Raw genomic sequence first — 19402 nt, forward strand, 5'->3', positions numbered from 1 at the left:
TTCTGGTTGGCACTTTGTTCGTGCACCACTTCGTTTCGTTTACTTTGCATCAGAGCTAACCAACTATTTATGCTCTGACTGGCTTCACCTCCCCGATAACTCTCCAGGGGCGAACGCGATACGCGCTGCTGAGAATGAACGGCATGAACGGGCAGTTCCCCCAGCCGGGGGCTGCCATCTGGCAAGAACATCGCACACCCGATGGTCGCGCGTATTACTACAACGCAGCTACTAAGGTGACACAATGGACAAAGCCAGAGGACATGATGAGCCCCGCAGAGGTAGGTTCAATCCCATAATGCCACCATGACTCTTCACATCGCTAATTGCCCTGCAGCGCGCTCTCGCGAACCAGCCATGGAAGGAATATACCGCCGAGGGTGGCCGAAAGTATTGGTACAACACCGAAACTAAGACAAGCTCATGGGAGATGCCGGACGCCTACAAACGCGCCCTGGGAACGACATCCGCCGGCACACCGACGACTCCTGCCGCCCCGAGCGCGTTTCCGACACCTGGCCCGGCAGGCGGTCAGAGCTTCGACCAGTCTCGAGACTCCCGCGAGCCAATCGGCGAATCGCGACAGCTGACCTTTGGCAACGACATGCGAGCCCAACAGTTCGTTCCCGCGAGCAACGATCCCGAGTACGCTACGGCCGAAGAAGCCGAGGCCGCCTTTGTAAAGCTTTTGAAGCGCAGCAATGTTCAGCCTGACTGGACGTGGGAGCAGACTCTTCGTGCCGTGGTGAAAGACCCTCAATACCGCGCGATTAAGGATCCCAGGGACAGAAAGGTCGCCTTTGAGAAGTATTGTCAAGACGTTATATCGCAAGACAAGGAGCGAGCCAAAGAGAGGCTAACCAAGCTCCGTACTGACTTTGCTACCATGCTCAAGAGTCATCCTGAGATCAAACACTATACCAGGTGGAAGACAGCTCGGCCGATGATCGAGGGCGAGACAATTTTTCGCTCCACTAGTAACGAGGACGAACGTCGCCATCTCTTCGAGGATTACATTATCGAGCTCAAAAAGCGGCATAGGGAGGAGCAGACCGCTCTACGCAAGAGTGCTATGGACGGCCTGATCGATCTCCTGCCCAAGCTGAATTTGGAGCCTTACACTAGGTGGTCCGAGGCCCAAGAAATCATCTCTGGCACCCAGCCGTTTCAAAATGACGAGAAGTATCAGTCCCTGAGCAAGTTTGATATCTTGAGCGTCTTCCAGAATCACATGAAGGCAGTGGAACGCACATTCAACGACAACAGACAGGCTCAAAAGTCGAAGAAATTCCGCAAAGAGCGCCAGAACCGGGACGCGTTTCTGAGTCTGCTAAGTGAGCTGAAGAATGATGGCAAAATCAAGGCGGGCACGAAGTGGAAGCAAATATTCCCCTTAGTCGAGAATGATGCACGCTATAAAGCTATGATCGGTCAGAATGGTTCTACTCCGCAAGAGCTGTTTTGGGATGTGGTCGAGGAAGAGGAACGAGGGCTCCGAGGCACTCGCAATGATGTGATGGACGTGATTCATGTAAGTTGCCTGAAAGTCAAACCTGAGATCCAGATACTAACAGCTCCGAAGGACAAGCGATTCGAGGTCACCCCCAAGACAGACTTCCAAGATTTCCTTGCGGTGTTGAAAGAAGACCGTCGTACTGCTAACATTGATCGAGACGTATCGAAGTTCATCTTTGAGCGGGTAAGATACTCTGCACCCCAGTATTAATGCTCACCGCTAATTAGAATCTTGCAGCTTCAGGAAAGAAGAGCGAAGCCATTGGAGGAGGACCGACACTCTGAGCGCCAGCAACGCCGAGCCGTTGATGACCTGCGCTCGTATATGAAACGTCTGGATCCCCCCATCACATTGAGTGACACTTACGAGAAAGTCAAGGCCCGTCTCCAGAAGGCGCCTGAATTCCAGGCAGTGACTAGCGAGGAAGGACACCGCAGCGCATTTGACAAGCACATGCGGCGCCTGCGAGAGAAGGAAGAGGATCTCGAAAAGGATAGACGTCGCCGTGATCGATCTCGTGATCGTTACCGGGAACGAGAGAGAGAGCGAAGCAGAGACAGAGGTGAGAGATCTCATCGCGGTGGGCGAACGCCCCGCAGGTCTAGTCGCAGCCCAGAACCAGATCTCTACGAAGCCGACCGCCGCAAGGCCATCGCCGAGAGGGAGCGCAATTACCGCAAGTCAAGTATGGCCGAGACCCTCTTGTCAGACCGTAGGTCATCGGATGGGCATGATCTTCATAGGGACAGAGATCGGGACCGGGACCGGGACAGGGACCGGGATCGCGAGCGAGACCGTGATCGAGACCGTGACCGTGACCGTTACAGAGATCGCGAGCGAGACCGTGACCGTGAGCGGGATCGTTATCGCGACGAGGATCGTCCTCCCCGCTCTCGCCGTGACGACCCACTCGACCGCTATGAGCGTGAGCGCCGCGACCGCGAAGAGGAACGAGAGCGCTCATACCGCCGCCGTGTCGTCGAAAAGGATGTCGATGACCTTAACTACGACGAGAAACCATCAAGTGTGAGGAGGCGCCGTGCCGATGATGAGGATGAGCGTCGTCCAGATTCCAGGGATTCGAAGGTATGTGCCACCGGGTAAACAATGTTCTCGCAATTACTAACCGCGTGCGCAGAGATTGAAGAGAGACAATTCACCTCGTGAGCGTACCCCCCGTCGTGATGGTCGTCTGAAGACTAGGTCTCCACAACCGCCCCCGGTACCCAAGGAAGAGCCTGCGGGCGTGCATTCCGGTAGCGAAGAGGGCGAGATTGAGGAGGATTAAAGCATCTCCTTGAGCGCCGCCGACCTTACGTATCCTCGCCAGACAAGGGCTCCAGCAAAATGAGTGGGGTTAGAGACGGATAATGGCCACTTGAGAGGGACAGACACCATGTCGCCACCAGTACGTACGGGCAATCATTTCCGACTTACTACTGTGGTGGGCAAGATGACCACTCTGGACCAGCAGACTATTGCTCAGCCCCGCTACTAGCAGGCGAGAGCAGCCCCGCCAACCTGAACTGAGACTCGAACGTCGATATGACGGCTCTCGAGACTAACCCTGCGATTCTCTAACACTCTGCCGCCGAGCTTGAAAAATGGCAATCGAAGCATTGTTGCCTGGCTGTGTACGTTACCTATTCCCAGCGCACCCCACCGACCTTAGATTTTCACGGGGGACGGACATAGACAGCTTTAAATGTGTCTTCTCTTTCTTTCCTCCCACTGTTGTTGGTAAATTAGTCACCGCAATATTAATCATGCAGCTCAAATTCTCATCAATTAAAATGCTCTCTTCATTTTATGTGTTTGTATCTCGCCACGCCGGTATATCCTGTGTTTGGAATTCTTATTCGTAGTTGTCACGCATGCCACATTTGTGACTGTGGCTCTGACGGCAGTCACCCTCTTGACCCACTGCCCCTCAATCCACGACGGCGATTGTAATAGCCTCACTCCTTTCAACCCATGTGGTATTGGTCAGAATTGACACATGAGAGAGGAAAGAGTAAGGCAAACAGGCCTCGAGCTCAGCCGAGCCGGACCTTGCAACCGTCGTGGGACCAGGCAACGGGGGATAGACTGCCGTCGCCATCGTCAGATGTCGGGGTCATCATTTTCGTCCGAGCCGCCCTCCTCTAAGCCCAATTCACCGGTGGAGCCGTCCGCCCGACCCTTGCCTTTCTTTTGGACGCCTAGAACGCCGGGACCCGATGCATGCTTGTGATTATGTGGTGGAAACGTCTCCTTGTTCTTGTTTGGAGTGAACTTTTCAAGCATTAGTCTTCTCTGGGTCCTCGAGGAAGAAGTAGTTTCCATTCAGCTTCTGCTCCTGGTCGAGTTGAGAGCCGCCCTTGTTGATTCGGGGGCGGTAGTTGACGGGGTCACGACGGAATGTGACATCCAGGTTCTTGAGGAAGCTGTTGCACCCAGTGAGCAGGGACTCGGGCGAGTTTGCATGAGCATTGATACCAGGCTGGCCGTCAAAGACAATGACACGATCGGCGAGGTAGGTGGCCATGATGAAATCGTGCTCCACGATGAAAGCCGTCTTCTTGGCGTGCATGATGAACCGCTTGATGACACGTGACGCGATGATACGCTGCTCCGAGTCGAGGTAGGCGGACGGCTCATCAATCACATAGATGTCGGCGGGCAGACCCAAGGCGAGGACGATGGCGACTCTCTGCAATTCACCACCAGACAAGTTCTTGACTTCCTGATCAATGAAATCATCACTGCGTGTACTGGTCAGTCTCCACTTTTCAGGACGTGAAATCCAAGAGATACTCACAGCTTCAGAGGCTTCACAACATCAGTCTGGAACTGAGGAGACAGGACTATCACGGGCAATTAGCGAGGCCGGTCATCCGAAATTCATTCTGCGTAAGACTTACATGAAGCACGAATCTTCTTGAAGAACAGCTGTCGCACAGTTCCCTCGAACTTGGGAGTGATGGTCTGAGGTTTCATACTGATTCTCATGTCCGGTACCTTTTGCGTTCCGTCGGGCTTCAGAGCACCGGCGAGCATACGACAGAAAGTAGTCTTGCCAGTGCCGTTCTCGCCCATCATGACGATGATCTCGGAGTCAGTGAAGGAGCCTGTGTCGATCTTAAGCTTGAAGTTGCCCAAGGTTTTCTCCATTGCTGGATAGTTAAAGGCACGTGTCTGGTCATTATCGAAGACATCTTGAGCTTCTGCGATCCGGAAGGTGAGGGACTCCTCACGGAAGCGGAGGTTCTCTGTCGGAATATGACCGTCGAGGAAGATGTTGATGCCTTCTCGGACACTGTGGGGGAGAGTGACGACACCGTAGACGGCAGGTTGCCCATAGAGGACGCAGACATAATCCGAGAGATAGTCCAGGACACTCAGATCGTGCTCGACAACTGCAGTCCAGATCAGTAACATGTCAGTGGTATGGAGAATCCAGGAACGGTTAAGATCCCGACGAATGTGCACATAGAAGAGACGAACCGATGATATAATTATCGTGCTTTGACAGCGACCTGATCATTCTGGCGGCAGCCAGACGCTGCTTGACATCGAGATACGACGAAGGCTCGTCGAACATGTAGACATCCTTGCTTTGTACCTGTTTTGATATTACGTTCAGCAGGTTACTGTGGGTATCACCGGGCGATGGTCACTTACACAGGTGACACCAATGGCAAATCGCTGGAGCTCACCGCCAGATAGCAAGGGGACATCGCGGTCGTAAATGTGGCGCAGCTCAAGGACATCCAGGATCTCCTCAAGGTTGTCAAGCTGCTTCGACTTGTTCAGAAGAAACTTGACGGACTTCTCCGGGCCCCGAATGGCCTTGGGTAGCTGATCGACATATTGCGGCTTCACCACGGACGTCAGGTCGTCTTCCAGGAGCTTTGTGAAGTAGTTCTGCAGCTCAGAGCCCCTGAAGTACTTGATGACATCCTCCCAGTCGGGCGGGTTGTCGAACCTGCCCAAGTTTGGCTTCAACTTTCCGCTGAGGATCTTCAGCGCGGTACTCTTTCCGATACCGTTTGTTCCAACGAGACCCAAAACATTTCCCGGCCGCGGCATAGGCAACCTGTGGAGCTTGAAGCTGTTGGCGGAGTATCGGTGTGTCACCTGGCTCTCGAGGTTCGTGGGCAGGTTGATGATGGTGATGGCGCTGAAGGGGCATTTCTTGGGACAGATACCGCATCCAATGCAGAGGGACTCGGAAATGAAGGCGAGTCGTGAGTTTGGGTCCACTTCGATGCCTGAGGTAGAATCATCTGTCAGTATTTTACATACTCTTGCTTGGGAGCCCAGGACGGCATGTGCTACTGACAGAGCTTTCCGCTTCGCACGACGGGGCACGACTTCTTGCATTCTTGCCGACATTTCTAGTGATACCGGTCAGTTGACCACGAACCCCCCGCAGATTTGGTTTCTGAGTGTGTAGACAGGTAGGGGCGCACCTTTGGCTTGCACTGTAGGGCGGTAAGACTTGTTGTCAGTTCAACAACCCAATATGTAGGAGTAGCGGGGGAGCGGGGCAATTGGGCGGACCTTGTCGCTGTTGACAATGGCGATACTAGAGGCAGTGGCATGTCAGTCTTGTTATTCACTTGAAGCCTGAGGGCGCATCCTGCCCTGCCGTGGCTGCCTCTGCTGGCCTGTTGGGAGGTTGGCGTACCGGGTGAGTTTGTCCGACATCTTGATGGGTTGATGCGACCGCAGTCGTCGAGCTCGTTGAAAAGTTCTTGTTCCCAAAGGATCACCGGTGGTGGTGTCTGGGCTCGTTGGCGGCCTCGAGTACTCGCGATTAAAGGAGGGAATACCTATGCGGACCTTGCTGGTGACGATAGGATCAGGGATAGGAAAGGGAACAAAGACGGACAGGAGTGTTGTGGTGGTGGGACGGGGGGCGCGGTGAGGGACAGGAATGAACCCAGTGTACGAAAATCTGGCCAAGGTCTTTTTGCCAGCCCAGATCGCTGTCTGCCTACGACTTTGTGGCAGCGGGGTAAAAATGGCAGAATGGTCATAAACAGGAGAGACGTGATAGGCTGACTTGGCCCTAATGAGGGCCTAGGTGTTCACTTTGGGAGCCTGGGTACTCGGGTACCTGGATTCACACAGATCAAGATCAGCATGGGGGGTCTGGCTGGGATTCACAGCCTTGTGAGCGGCTCTGCACGGAAGCTCTCCGTGGTCTACCGACTGCCCTTCTATGATGGGCCCAGCTGTGCTGAGGTGCAGCCCCTGCTGACTGGGCATTGAGCATGTGCACTGGTCAACTTCTGAGTGACTCAGTTCTTGGATTCGCTTGTCAGCATGGATGGATACTAAAGGAAGCATCTATATATGGAATGCTGTTTTGCACTAGCAAATGTCCAGGCTGACATTGGATTCCATGTGGTGAGAATTGTCGCTCGAATACACTACCCCAGTTTGTTGTGTCCCTCCTCACTTGGGCATCATTCTATTCCGTGCCCTCATATTTTATATGTAGAATTACGCTACCTTATGCTGAGTACAAAGGAGCTGTCAAATAGCTTGTAGGCTGGAAAACTTGCAAATTCACATGTACAACGCAGTTTCGTGTGTCTAGTCTTGCGTGTTGAATATCTGAGTTGGCTGTGCCACACTTGGATGGATGCGGAAGCATGTTGGTGTTCTGAAATTAGAAAGGGTCAAAGCAATATGCAACCCGGTGGCTTTGCAGACATCCGTCCTGATGCATCAGTTGTCTGGACAAGCCATACGTTAAATTCAAACATGGAATCTGCATGTCTTGTGTAGAAGATGTAGCCTATCAACAGTTCACAGGGATGGACTCTAACACTGTTGTTATAACAGTTCTTGCCAGGTGACTAAGACTACTCAGGTTTGTCAGTCTCCCCGATTTCAAGACCACCGTAGCACTACTTGATGCACCCTGGAGTATCATCTGACAGACCAGAGACATCGTAATATCGTGGACTTTCACGTCCATTGTAGAATCAAGACAGATTCAAGTCTTCCCTGGCATGCGACCTAGATATTCTCTTCCCCAAAACAGAGTGAAAGCAAAACAGTGGGTATATGGTATGATGCTTTTGACAACCAACTGCTTTACTGCAGTTGCTAGTTAGGCGCTACTTCGTAGGAGCGTCCCAACCGGTCTGCGATAACCAGACACGCTTGATGTTCCGTCACCAGGCTGATGCTGCACTATCCATCTGTCTATGTACCTTGGCAGGGACCTTGTGGTCTACTCAGTATACAGACAACTGGGTATTGATACTTGCTTCGCTACCTGCGTGGATGCGCTCAGGTGCCTACCTGTGAGAACGGGCGTTGGAGAAAGCAGGAGCCAGGGTGAAGGACGACAAATACTATCATGAGGACACCGAGATCCAGCTGTGGACTGTTAGCACAGAGCTCTGACCACCCTTGCATGCCGCAGGCGCAGCCTGCAAAGGTGGCCTAGAGAACCCGGCTCGGGAAATGTCCACTGTCTTTTCGCCCACTGCTCTGCACTCTCAAAATTACCTTACCCGACCGACTCCTCCAGTTGCCCATCTTCTCACATCCACCCGTGACATTGGGACTCCCACCAAGAGAGAGCTCCCCCAGTCCACAACACCATCCCATCCACTCTTCTGGACTCCAACACGCTCGTTCTGCTCTCGGCTCTCTCTGCTGCCTGGGAGTCATCGGTTCATGACTTGTAAGTCCCACCATGCCCATGCCGGTCGGCTCTTCACTGCGCTGTCTGCTTGTCGTTGCCTCGTGCCTTGTCATCCAAATCCGTATCGGCTCTGGGTGCATGACCCCTGATAGTCGGCCATATGTCGCTGTCGAAGGTCTCTGAAGCACTGGCAATTGATGGATTAGCTTCTTGCTGATGATGCCGATGCGTCTATTGCCTCGGAACGCCTGCCCTGCTCGCGAGGCGCCGTCAATTGCCCGCCATCATCCATCAGCCTCGTCTCCATCGGCTACCCCCCGGTGGATGCGACAAGCTCAATAGGCGGATCGCGCTCTACTCTTTTCTTACGGGAACGCTCGTACCGCGGTCGCCTCTGGTATCGCTGACGTGTCCACTGGCCATGTCACGCTCTCTCCGCGGAAAATCTTGACTGACATCGTCGTCTTACAGCAGGCAGCCTCGCCAGCCTCGGTGACCATGTCTGCCTCACCAGAATCTAGTCCGGCCAATGGACATGTGTCGCCCGTCGCAAACTCCGTTGCTGTTCAACTACTCGACCCAGAGCCCAGCGACAGCGATCTGTCCGACGTCCAGGCCCCCGACGTCGCTTCTCCCTCCTCCGATTCTGCGAACAACTTCGACTCGACGGCTCTCGATGGGCCGGCCGATGATTTTGATGGAGCATCAAGCCCTAGTAACAATGGAGCCTCTGATGATGCCGACTTCGATGAAGTGGTCGACAGTCCAGCTTCCCCTCGCAGCAATGGCCCGGATGCGGGTGCCGCGTCTGCTTCTGACGACTCCCGGACAGCTTCCAAGCGCAAGGCCGGCGCCAGCCTCGAGGAAGACTACATGAGGGAGAATCCGGAACTCTATGGCCTGAGACGAAGTGTTAGTCCCTCAAGTGACGCGTCACAGGTTGCTGTGCTGACCAGATACAATAGTCCCGTCCGCAACAGCGCAAGATGATTGTGAGCTCCCTCGAATGCTGCTTGGTTGGTCCGTCTACTGATGGCGTCGTTGTCTAGGTCGGCGCAGATGAGGAAAGTTCAGAATCCGACTCCGTTATCGTTCATCGGAGAGTTGCTAAGAAGCGACGGACGGAAAGATCGTTGCCTTGTAAGCCAAATGCGACACGTCTGCGTCCTTTCATCTCTAACGACTACCCTACTAGCCTCGAAACGAGACACCCCTCTGCGGCATACATCGGTTGATGATTCCGACTCTGACACGTACGGCGGCGCTCGAGCCCGCGCGATGCAAAAGAAAGCTCGTCGACAAGCTGTTGCGCAACCTGCATTGGCGCTCGTCGAGAAGAGGTGGAACAGCCGGAGAGCTGCTCAGGTCACGGCTGGCGCCTATCAAGAGAGCGAAGCTGAGCTAGATGATGACTCGGACACCCCAGCCCACTGGGCAGGGGCTGAGCTAGAGGATAACTCGCCCTACATCGAAAAGATCATTCGGCACGAATTGAAAGAAGGCGCCGAGTGGAGTCCAGATCTGACCCGACATGATTTCAAGTATTACATCAAATGGCAAGGCATGTCCCATTTGCATGACACATGGGAAACCACCGAGAGTGTCGCAGGCTTTCGAGGCTTTCGCCGGCTGGAGAACTACTACAGGAAGTTCGTCGAATTCGAACTGAGCATGCGATATGAAGAAGACGATATCAGCCCCGAGCAAAGGGAGCAGTACATCCTCGACCGTGAGCGCGAGAACGAGGCCCTCGAGGATTACACCAATGTCGAGCGCGTTGTCGCCGTGCGTGATGGTGAGGAGGACACCGAGTATCTGATCAAATGGAAAGGCCTGCAGTATGACGAGTGCACCTGGGAGACAGCTGCCGATGTTAGCGAGCGGGCCCAAGACAAGATTGACCAGTTCATCGATCGGTCACAACGGAGCTGGCAATCAGATCGAAAGGAGTCGAACCCCGACACGAGAGGCCGTATGACCAAGCTTGAGCATCAGCCGTCTTACATTACGAATGGGGAACTGCGAGAGTTCCAGATGAAGGGCTTGAACTTCCTTGCACTCAACTGGACCCGGAGCAACAATGTCATCCTCGCCGACGAAATGGGCCTGGGAAAGACTGTCCAGAGTGTATCCTTTCTCAGCTGGCTGCGCAATGACCGTGACCAAGAAGGTCCATTCCTAGTTGTCGCCCCACTCAGTGTTATTCCGGCCTGGTGTGATACCTTCAATCATTGGGCCCCCGACTTGAACTATGTCGTCTATCTGGGCCCCGAAGCCGCGCGCTCAACCATTCGCGAACATGAGCTTATGGTCAACAACAATCCGAAGAAGACAAAATTCAACGTTCTTGTCACCTCTTATGATTACATTCTTCTTGACTCGGATTTCTTGAAGACCATCAAGTGGCAAGTGCTTGCTGTCGACGAAGCTCATCGGTTGAAGAACCGGGAGTCGCAGCTTTACGCTAAGCTCGTGAGCTTCAACGTTCCTTGCAAGGTCTTAATCACTGGCACACCTATCCAGAACAATCTGGCCGAGCTGTCCGCCCTGCTGGACTTTTTGAACCCGGGCAAGGTTCTCATCGACGAGGAACTAGAGCTTCTCGGACAGTCAGAGAAACAGGAAGTCATTGACGAGGAGAAGGATGAGGAGCAGCGCCGGCAGACCCAGGAAAAGCTTGGTCAGCTGCATAAGGCGATTGCTCCATTCATCCTCCGTCGAACCAAGGAGACAGTTGAGTCCGACCTGCCGCCAAAAACGGAAAAGATCATTCGGGTGGAGCTATCTGATGTGCAGCTGGATTACTATAAGAACATTCTGACACGCAACTACGCGGCGCTCACGGATGCTAGCGGCCAAAAGCAGTCTCTGCTGAACATCATGATGGAGCTGAAGAAGATCAGCAATCATCCATACATGTTTCAAGGAGCTGAGGAACGGGTGCTGAATGGCAGTACGCGCCGAGAGGATCACATCAAGGGTCTGATCACAAGCAGTGGCAAAATGATGCTGCTTGACCAGCTTTTGACCAAGCTCAAAAAAGATAACCACCGAGTACTGATTTTCAGCCAAATGGTCAAGATGCTGGACATACTTGGGGATTACCTGCGTATACGTGGGTACCCGTTCCAGAGACTCGATGGTACCATTCCTGCTGGGCCTCGGCGCTTGGCCATCAACCATTTCAACGCCGAAGGCAGCGATGACTTCTGCTTCCTTCTCTCGACGCGGGCTGGCGGTCTCGGAATCAACCTTATGACAGCAGACACTGTAATCATCTATGACTCAGATTGGAACCCTCAGGCCGACCTTCAAGCCATGGCTCGAGCACACCGTATCGGCCAGAAGAGGCCTGTCAGTGTGTACCGTCTTGTCGCAAAACAGACTATTGAAGAAGAGGTCGTCAAGAGGGCTCGTAACAAGCTTTTCTTGGAGTATCTCACGATACAGGCTGGCGTGACTGACGAGGGCAAGGCTCTGCGCGAGAAGTTCCAGGAACGAGGCGTGAAGGTAGATGAGGCCAAGACGTCCGAAGACATCCAGATGATTTTGAAGATGCGTTCTCAGAACCTGTTTGAGCAGTCTGGTAATCAAGAGAAGCTGGAAAAGCTCGACATCGACGCCATTCTGGAGCAGGCGGAAGAGACTAAGACTGCCGTCGATGATAAGCTCAACCTCAGCTCAGGAGGAATCGACTGGGACAACTGGATGCAAGTCACCGACGTCAAAGTCGACGAGATGGCCCTCGATTGGGATCAGATCATTCCTGCCGACCAGCTCGCTGTCATCAAGGCCGATGAGGAGAAGAAACAGAACGATGCCTATCTCGCCAAGGCGATGGAAGAGAACGCACCTCGAAAGGCTGCATTAAAGGGCGCTAAGAAGGGGTCAGACGCTGACAGGGCCGACCGACTGGCGAAGAAACGAGAGCGTGAGAGGCAAGAGCTTGAAGAACTCGAGGAGCAGCGTGCTCTCCTTTCCGACCCAAGGCGGCCATTAAACGAGAAGGAGACTCGCAATCTGATTCGTGCCTTCTTTCGCTATGGCTCAATGGACGATCGCGGTGACGAAGTAGTCCACGAGGCTCGCTTATCTGACCGTGACCGTGACTTTCTTCATGAGATCATCGACGATCTCATTGGTCACAGTCAAACCGCTGTTGACCTCAGTAACGAGAAAGTTCGCGAGGAAGAAGAACGGACAGGCAAGTCACTGGCCAAGAAGGACAAGAAGGCCGTGCTTGTTGATTTCGGGGAAGTCAGGAAGGTCAACGCTGAAACTGTTGTTGAGAGGCCTCCTCAGCTGAAACTTCTTCGCAACGTACTGGGCGAGCATGCCAATCCCCTCACTTTCCGCTTGCCCGAGGCTGCGAAGGCCGCACACTACACCTGCGAATGGGGAGCTCGGGAGGATGGCATGCTGTTGATCGGCATTGACAGATACGGCTTCGGAGCATGGACTCAAATCAGGGATGACTCGGACCTGCAGATGCACGACAAATTCTTCTTAGAGGAGCATCGTGTGGACAAGAAAGAGGAGCGCAAGAAGGGTGACGACAAGAGCATCCAGTCCCCGGGTGCGGTCCACCTAGTCCGCCGATCCGAATACCTGCTCTCCGTCTTGATGGCGAAGTACTCTGACGATGCCGCCGCCAAGAAAGCGGTCGAAAATCACCATCGCAGTAAGAAGAACCTCGTCTTGAATGGGCATCGCCGCAGCGACGTTCACTCTGCTTCAGGGTCTCCAGCCCCTCAACTCATCAAGAAATCTGGACACAATAGAGACCGCAATAGAGAGCGTCTGCATAGCGATCATCATAGATCTCGGAGCATCGCGGACGAACGTGGCACTCCTCGGCCCGAGCACAAGAGGAAGCATACAGACGACTACGAGGACCGCCACAGCAAGCATCGGCGAATGGACCATGCACATGGCGACAGCAGACATGGGTCGGATAAGCATGCCAAGGACGACAAGGCTCGCACGAAGCTTGATTCCGAGGCTCTTGATCGTCTCAATAGAAGACGTGAGGAAGCTGTTCAGCGATTCAACCGCTTAATGGAGCTCGACGACAACAAACTTGATGTACAGGACAACGAACAGCTGATCTGGTCTTTGTTGAAGCCAGTTCGGGGGAACTTCAAGCGTATTATGTATACGACACAGGATCACATCGCATCGGCGAAGGAGCGTGCCAAAATAATGGGTACTGAGCTCCGACACATTGGTAATCATCTTACTGGTCTGAAGGATGCCGGACTCCCTGCTGAGCAGCTCGACGGATTGATGCCCCAGTTCTGGTAATCACGATCAACCCCTAGGAAGCAGATACGTAGCAGACCAGCTAACCGTGATACAGGGATTTCCTCTCTACTGTCTGGCCCATCGGCGAAATTGAGGTGACAGGTGACAAGCTCGCCAAAATGTACCGAACACTCACAGACAAGGACAAAGGAAAGGACAAGAGAGAAGGCGGAGACAAAAAATCAGCCAAGAAGCGAGACGATCTCGAAGACGGTGAGATCGACGATGAGGATGAAGCACATCGTCAAGCGCGTAAGGAGGCGCGTCGCGACCCAAGTGAAGACACCCGGCGTGAATACCGACAAAGCGACTACAGACACCGTGCTTATGAGAACGGAGACCGCCTGAGCTTTAGGAAAGACCGGGATCGTTCTCTGACCGACCGAGGTCTCGCCGACCGCGGCAGGCCATCGTGGTCACCAAGTAATCAACACCGGCCCAGCCCGTACTAGAGACGCTGGCAATACGAGCAACAAGGAGGCTTGTGGCCGGAAATCACCCAGGCTAGGCTGGCACTCGAGGACATCTCGATGAGTTTAAACCATGTCGTATTGGAATGCGAGGCCGTGTCATGGGCGACACAATGCTCATAAGACACTTTGATCTTCTACACAAGCAACTCACACATTGTCGGCTTTTGAGCCTGTGGGCTAATGAACCAGAAGCATTGTTTAGGCGTACTGAGATGATGTCCATTTTGGCGTTTTTCGGCTGTGAGGAGTTTATATAAACTAAGTCATACCCAGAGTCGCATGGATTAGGCATACGGTTTTCACAAGCATGGCTTTTCTTTTGACAGACACATGGCTCAACCTACAGAGGGTGAGTAGTCATCACCCTTGTCATTGGTGGCCGAGAAAAAAATTGGTGGGTTCAGTCTGTATTACTTCATAAAGCACTAGATTCGGCTACAGGACTATGAAGTGTTGCTCATGACTATCGAGCGAATGAGGCCCGCGTGTGGTCTGGGCGTGTTCTTTTGTCTGGGGACAACTGCTGTCTCATCACACGATAGACGAGCCTTGGGTTTGGTAAGGGTGGTGGGTGGGGGTTGCTATCCATAACTAGCCCTGTCCAAGTTAAAACTGGATCGAGGATCGAATCAAAGACGACCTTCAGAGCAGACCAAGAGCCTTCCCTGGAACGTGCGAGACACGTGACATGTGTGTGTGTATGATGTGCCAGATGACCGACGCCGCGTGGAGTGTGGGGCATGGCCACCTCGAATACATGCCCTGGAGATGGTCCTGGAGGCGCGCACGACGGTCGAGTTAGTGGCAGGGTATCCATTGAGAGTCAGCGGCTTCGAGTCCACGCAGAGCCCGCAGACCTCTAGGTCAGAGCCTGCAAAGGAAAAATTGACTGAGGATGCAAGAGCTTCACCTCGACGATCGGGCACGCATATATATGCCATACTTTAAATGCAATCTTTTATCACAAGGCACCATGGAGCAACTGAGGATTACTCGACTTGAGCTTCATTTTACGAACACTGCTACAGCACGTGTCCCATCCTTCTTGGATCTATAGGTATACCATCAAAACTCCTTATGTACTTGTTGTGTGTATTTACCCGTGGACGGGCACCCGCCCGTACCAACAAACACAACGCCTCGCTGGTAAGGCAAAACTCTAACCCTCCATGATCACTTTTCTTTCAGAAGCAACCCACGGGACGATGCGTCCTATGAACAGTAGCTATGGGTGGAAATTTCGTACAATGCAATGGCTATTTGGCACCCTGCAGGGCAAACACTGCCGGCTACAGCTGGTTCTCGCGTACCAACTGGCAAAAACCGCAGACCGGTTCCCCGGCTGAATGTTTGGTGTCCATTTGCCAAGTCCCCGTTGAAGAAAGCCTATGCTGCCTTTGACAAAGCCCAAGGAAACCATTGCTCTTCGGTAAGGCCTGCAGATGTCTGGCTGCTGAAGCTATCCGACGGACTGAAGGATCTGAGTCTCACACATTGTGGTGGGTCATGGAATCCAGCCTCCTTAGACACCTGAGAGGCTGAGAGAATTTGACCTGTAGTATCACATGCAAGACCAGTTCCTGGGGAACCTAGGTCTGGTCGGAGCAGGAAAATGTCCCGAGAAGAGCTCTAATCCATCAGGTTCTCCATTCCGCGTGGCTTTGAGTTTGAAATGACTGTGTTTTCCCCCACCAAGTCGCTTGTTGCGCTGACAAAACTCAGCTCGCTGGACGAGGCTGCGACATTAAGGTAGGGAAGCTTCCCATGATCCTTGGCTTCTGGTCGCAGCGATGGGAGAGCATTGGGAAGGTCGCGCTTGTTCTCCAGTGGTGAGGACATTCTGGGGGACACAGGCTCACTCTTGATTTGCTTGCCGAGCGTCTTGCTCGGCCTGCCGACCTTTGTGACAGTCTTGGTTGCCTTGAATGCTTGGTTGATTCCATTATTGGGCTTCGCGTCTTTGGTTTTCTTTGGTTGCCGGGGCTTTCGAGGCTTCGTGACTTTCGCAGGTTTCGCTTCACTTTCAGCAGTGGCAGACTGGCTACCAAAGCTGAGCGTGCTCTGCTTGATCTTGCCTTTTGGTAGTGGTTTGCGAGGCTGTGGTGTTCCCTGTCTGGGGCTCGCACTTGGCGTCGGCAGTGTGCCTTGTATCTTGTCGACGAGTATCGACTTGACTGCGGGTACATCGCCTGCTCTGGACTCTGTATCGCTAGATTGATCGAAAGAGCGTTTCCTGTTGGCCAGCAACACGTCGATTCTATCGCGGCTGCAGCGTTCTTGGTACTCGACTTCTTTCTCAGCTGATCCAGACACCATGTACTCTTCCTTCTTCCCGATATCTTCAGTATCACAATCCCAGTGAGGAAAGTTGAGGAGACCAGCGATGTCGTCACATTTCCCACGGACCACCAGATCCCATAGGTCCTTCATATCCGGGGCTTGTGGTACGGGTTCAAGGTTTACCCAAGCCGTAAAACCGTCTCGCTTCGAGCGGGTCGCCTGGCACAGCTCCCTGACAATCCTCCTCACGCCAGGTACCTTGAGGCTCGTGCCGACGACAATGACGGCGTCGGGGACCCGTCGGAGGTCAGCTTGAGAAACTTTGCCAATTGCATCCTCATCTGGGTTATACTCGTTGTACAGAACCATTCGTGGTCTGAGACGCCCGATTCCGTGGCTCCGCTTCCCTCCGAATTCAGTGCGCACGAAGTCGGCCTCTCTGCACTCATCACATAATGGAGGCTCGGGGCCCTGAAAGAGTGAGCCGTCGAAGTTGTTCACGTGGCTACACTTGGTACACTGCATCTTCTCAAGACCGCCGTGGAGTTGTATTGTGATGGGCCAAGGAGCCTTTGTGTTTAGGGGTATGTTGGTCGCCAGAGGCTTCAGGGATGTGTCGAGACAGTCGACATTCTGGGAGTAGAGACGCATCAGGCGGCCCTCTTGGGCGATTGTTGCTAGCATGTGGTGGAATGGTGTGGGTTTGGCCTCTCTTGTCAGGCTTGACAGGTCGCGAACCATCTTATGAAATTCTTCGGTAGACTTGTCGTCCTTGTAGACTGAGGCGTCGAAGAGAGATTTGCCGCCGCCCTTGATTTTGTGTTTGTCCTTGAGGGTCTTAAAGAGGCCCTCCCTAGATCGAAAGTCGGGTACTAAGCAAGCAGTTAGCTCGGATGCTTGGGGAAGAGCGCCTTGAAACGAGATGACGCCAAGAGGGGAGACATACTCCCGGCTGAGACAGAGATTCCAGCTCCGGCGATGACCACGATCTTCTTCTTGCGCCGTAAGGTATTGAGCAAGCGCTCCAAGTGAATCTCGGCAAATTCGTCGCGGTTGTCGAGGTCCAGGTATTCGGTAGTCCGGGGCTTGGGCGGTGCGAGCCTGCGCCTCTTGGGGGGAGGGGGTGCGTCGTCGGTGCGGACCTGAATCTCCTGGCTGTCTAGCAGCTTGAGAGGCGAGGCACTTCCTGACTGGGTGGCAGTAGAACTGGGGGACGGGTAACGTGTAGCGACGTCCATGTTGGCGGGCGCGGCCGGTGACAGCGACGGCGATTTGGACAGGATCGACAGAGGCGAGGAAGGCGACGAGGGTGAGGGCGTGTGCGAGAGGGCCGAGAGAGGTGATGTAGGAGGAGAGGTATGGTGTCGGTCTGGAGAGGCCATGGCGCTCGTGTGGATGCCTGGCTGGCAGGCAATTGACGCGCCGCGAGACTTTGCAGTGATACAAAGTCAAGAGACCTCGGGAAGGTGGAAAGGAGAGAAGACAGGGTGCCGCGTGAATGGGTGGGCCGGAAGGTGGTCGGTCGCTCTGTCTTTAAGCCATGGCGCTAGTATTGTACATGGTATCTGCCTATTGTGTGAGGTGCGGTGATTGTGTTTGTGTTGTAACAAGAACAATAGGGCGTCTGAAAATTTTGGAGCGGTTGAGGTGAATTACGGTCGGTCGGTGGTGGTGTCGGTCGACGGCGACGGCGACTGCGACTGTGACGGGGCGTGGGTCTTGGGAAAGAATGAAGGGCGAATGGAGGCGACCTCGAATAAGGCCTGGGGGACCGGCAGAGGTACCCCAACCTTGGAAGGCTGCAGTGCGCGTGCCAGGATTGCAAAGGTAGTGCTGGCCCACCCTCCCTAGTACCTGGGCTGAGAAAGGGTACATGTGCTGGTGCAGCATTGCATACCGACGCCTTGGTACCCGACTAGCCGCTGATGTAAGTCGTCAGAAACAGAATACCATACACAGTAGAGCAGACAGACCAGACCAGACGGGACGAGGGTCACCTGGGCCCTGCCAGTGACTTACTTGGCTTGCAATCGCATTCCGTTTCTCCATGGGCTGGCTCTCTGGATGTGCCGTGGGTCTGTGCCTACTGTAAATTGAGTGAAAGCAATCAATCAACCCACTGCGCTACAGTACAGGTCAAGGCAGCCTTTTTTCTTGTACCCAATTTTGGATGGTTGGAAAGCAGGAAGAATTCGGTACAGCAGGTCTGTAAATTGCCATGACGCAGGCTTCAAGGCACGCAGGCGCAGGCGCAGGCGTCTTAGTCTTACAAGCTATGCAGTCTACGCGGTCGCATGTACTAACGGTACGTGCTATGTAACAAGGGCAGGAACAGCACGCTCCCGTACCGTTTCCCCTCGAGATAAATCGAGACAGGTCTAGCTTGAAACGGCAGTAGTGTTGGGCATGCCAGCAGCATGATCTTCAGGACTGCCGCGACTGACTGTATCAAGACTAGAGAGGACGAGTGAACCGTTGGTGATGGCAAAGGATATTCGAATAATCCCTCAGCGTTGGCGCAACTATGGGTCATTGATCAATCTATTACTCGGTCCGCTTTTGGTTGCTGGGAAACGGTGCCCATTCTTTTTCTGTACCTCTTTTATTTTGGCAGTCAAAATGCAGGGATTGGTGCAGATCCGCCAACGCACGTCGCCTGTCGGCAGGGGTAGGGGCGTCTCTGTCCAGTACATTACTGGCAATGCATGTACTCCGTGCTGCGTAATACGTGCAGCAGTACATGGCGCGCTTACTGGTGGGCCTCGACGCAAGGCTGGAGAAGCTGGGACCAACTGCCCCCAAATCGTCGAGGGCCAGACTGCGACGACATGCACCCCTTAGTCAGCAAATTCAACCACACTCGGCAACCCTGTTGGTCTAACAGCACAGAGCTCAGCCTAGCATTTGAGCCATGCTATTCTGAGCAGCCAACGCCTATCTGCTACTGTCTGCAACCACCTTTGGACTTCAACAGTGACCTACCGCCGATTTCACAGATACCCCATTGTTTCAATGCCGGACCCGATGATGCTTTTTCCCTAGCTTTCAGACCAGACGCCTTTTCGGGGACAGCAGACCTCGTGTTGCAGCCTGTAACTCATTGATCAGCCCCATGCACACTCCATACCAGCCATCTGTCGGTTGCAGCACGTCGCCCAGGCCTAGAACTGGAGCTTA

The 19402-nt window shown here is 53.7% G+C and overlaps 4 protein-coding genes across 4 annotated transcripts; 2 read left to right on the forward strand and 2 right to left on the reverse strand.

Moving 5' to 3' along the window:
- Positions 1-134: 134 nt before the first annotated feature.
- Positions 135-2804, forward strand: J7T55_008771 (ff domain-containing protein; the record flags this gene model as incomplete). Its single annotated transcript, XM_053139123.1, has 5 exons — positions 135-281; positions 338-1531; positions 1583-1699; positions 1754-2602; positions 2655-2804. The coding sequence occupies 5 exons, from the start codon at positions 135-137 to the stop codon at positions 2802-2804; spliced, it is 2457 nt and encodes an 818-aa protein (XP_052998044.1).
- Positions 2805-3794: 990 nt separating this feature from the next.
- On the reverse strand, positions 3795-6208 carry J7T55_008772 (translation initiation factor rli1; the record flags this gene model as incomplete). The annotated part of the gene is made up of 9 exons (XM_053139124.1): positions 3795-4260; positions 4317-4362; positions 4420-4914; positions 5003-5120; positions 5180-5769; positions 5841-5895; positions 5971-5982; positions 6062-6086; positions 6189-6208. 9 exons carry the CDS (start codon positions 6206-6208, stop codon positions 3795-3797), a joined length of 1827 nt encoding a protein of 608 aa, XP_052998045.1.
- Positions 6209-8666: 2458 nt separating this feature from the next.
- J7T55_008773 (uncharacterized protein) lies at positions 8667-13924 on the forward strand (the record flags this gene model as incomplete). Its single annotated transcript, XM_053139125.1, has 5 exons — positions 8667-9080; positions 9134-9160; positions 9218-9308; positions 9364-13468; positions 13528-13924. The coding sequence occupies 5 exons, from the start codon at positions 8667-8669 to the stop codon at positions 13922-13924; spliced, it is 5034 nt and encodes a 1677-aa protein (XP_052998046.1).
- Positions 13925-15574: 1650 nt separating this feature from the next.
- Positions 15575-17607, reverse strand: J7T55_008774 (dhs-like nad fad-binding domain-containing protein; the record flags this gene model as incomplete). The annotated part of the gene is made up of 2 exons (XM_053139127.1): positions 15575-17097; positions 17172-17607. 2 exons carry the CDS (start codon positions 17605-17607, stop codon positions 15575-15577), a joined length of 1959 nt encoding a protein of 652 aa, XP_052998047.1.
- Between the last annotated feature and the right edge of the window lie 1795 nt (positions 17608-19402).

This window comes from Diaporthe amygdali, assembly GCF_026229845.1.
Source record: "Diaporthe amygdali strain CAA958 chromosome Unknown NODE_4_length_2575358_cov_65_588622, whole genome shotgun sequence".
NCBI classification, from domain to species: domain Eukaryota; kingdom Fungi; phylum Ascomycota; class Sordariomycetes; order Diaporthales; family Diaporthaceae; genus Diaporthe; species Diaporthe amygdali.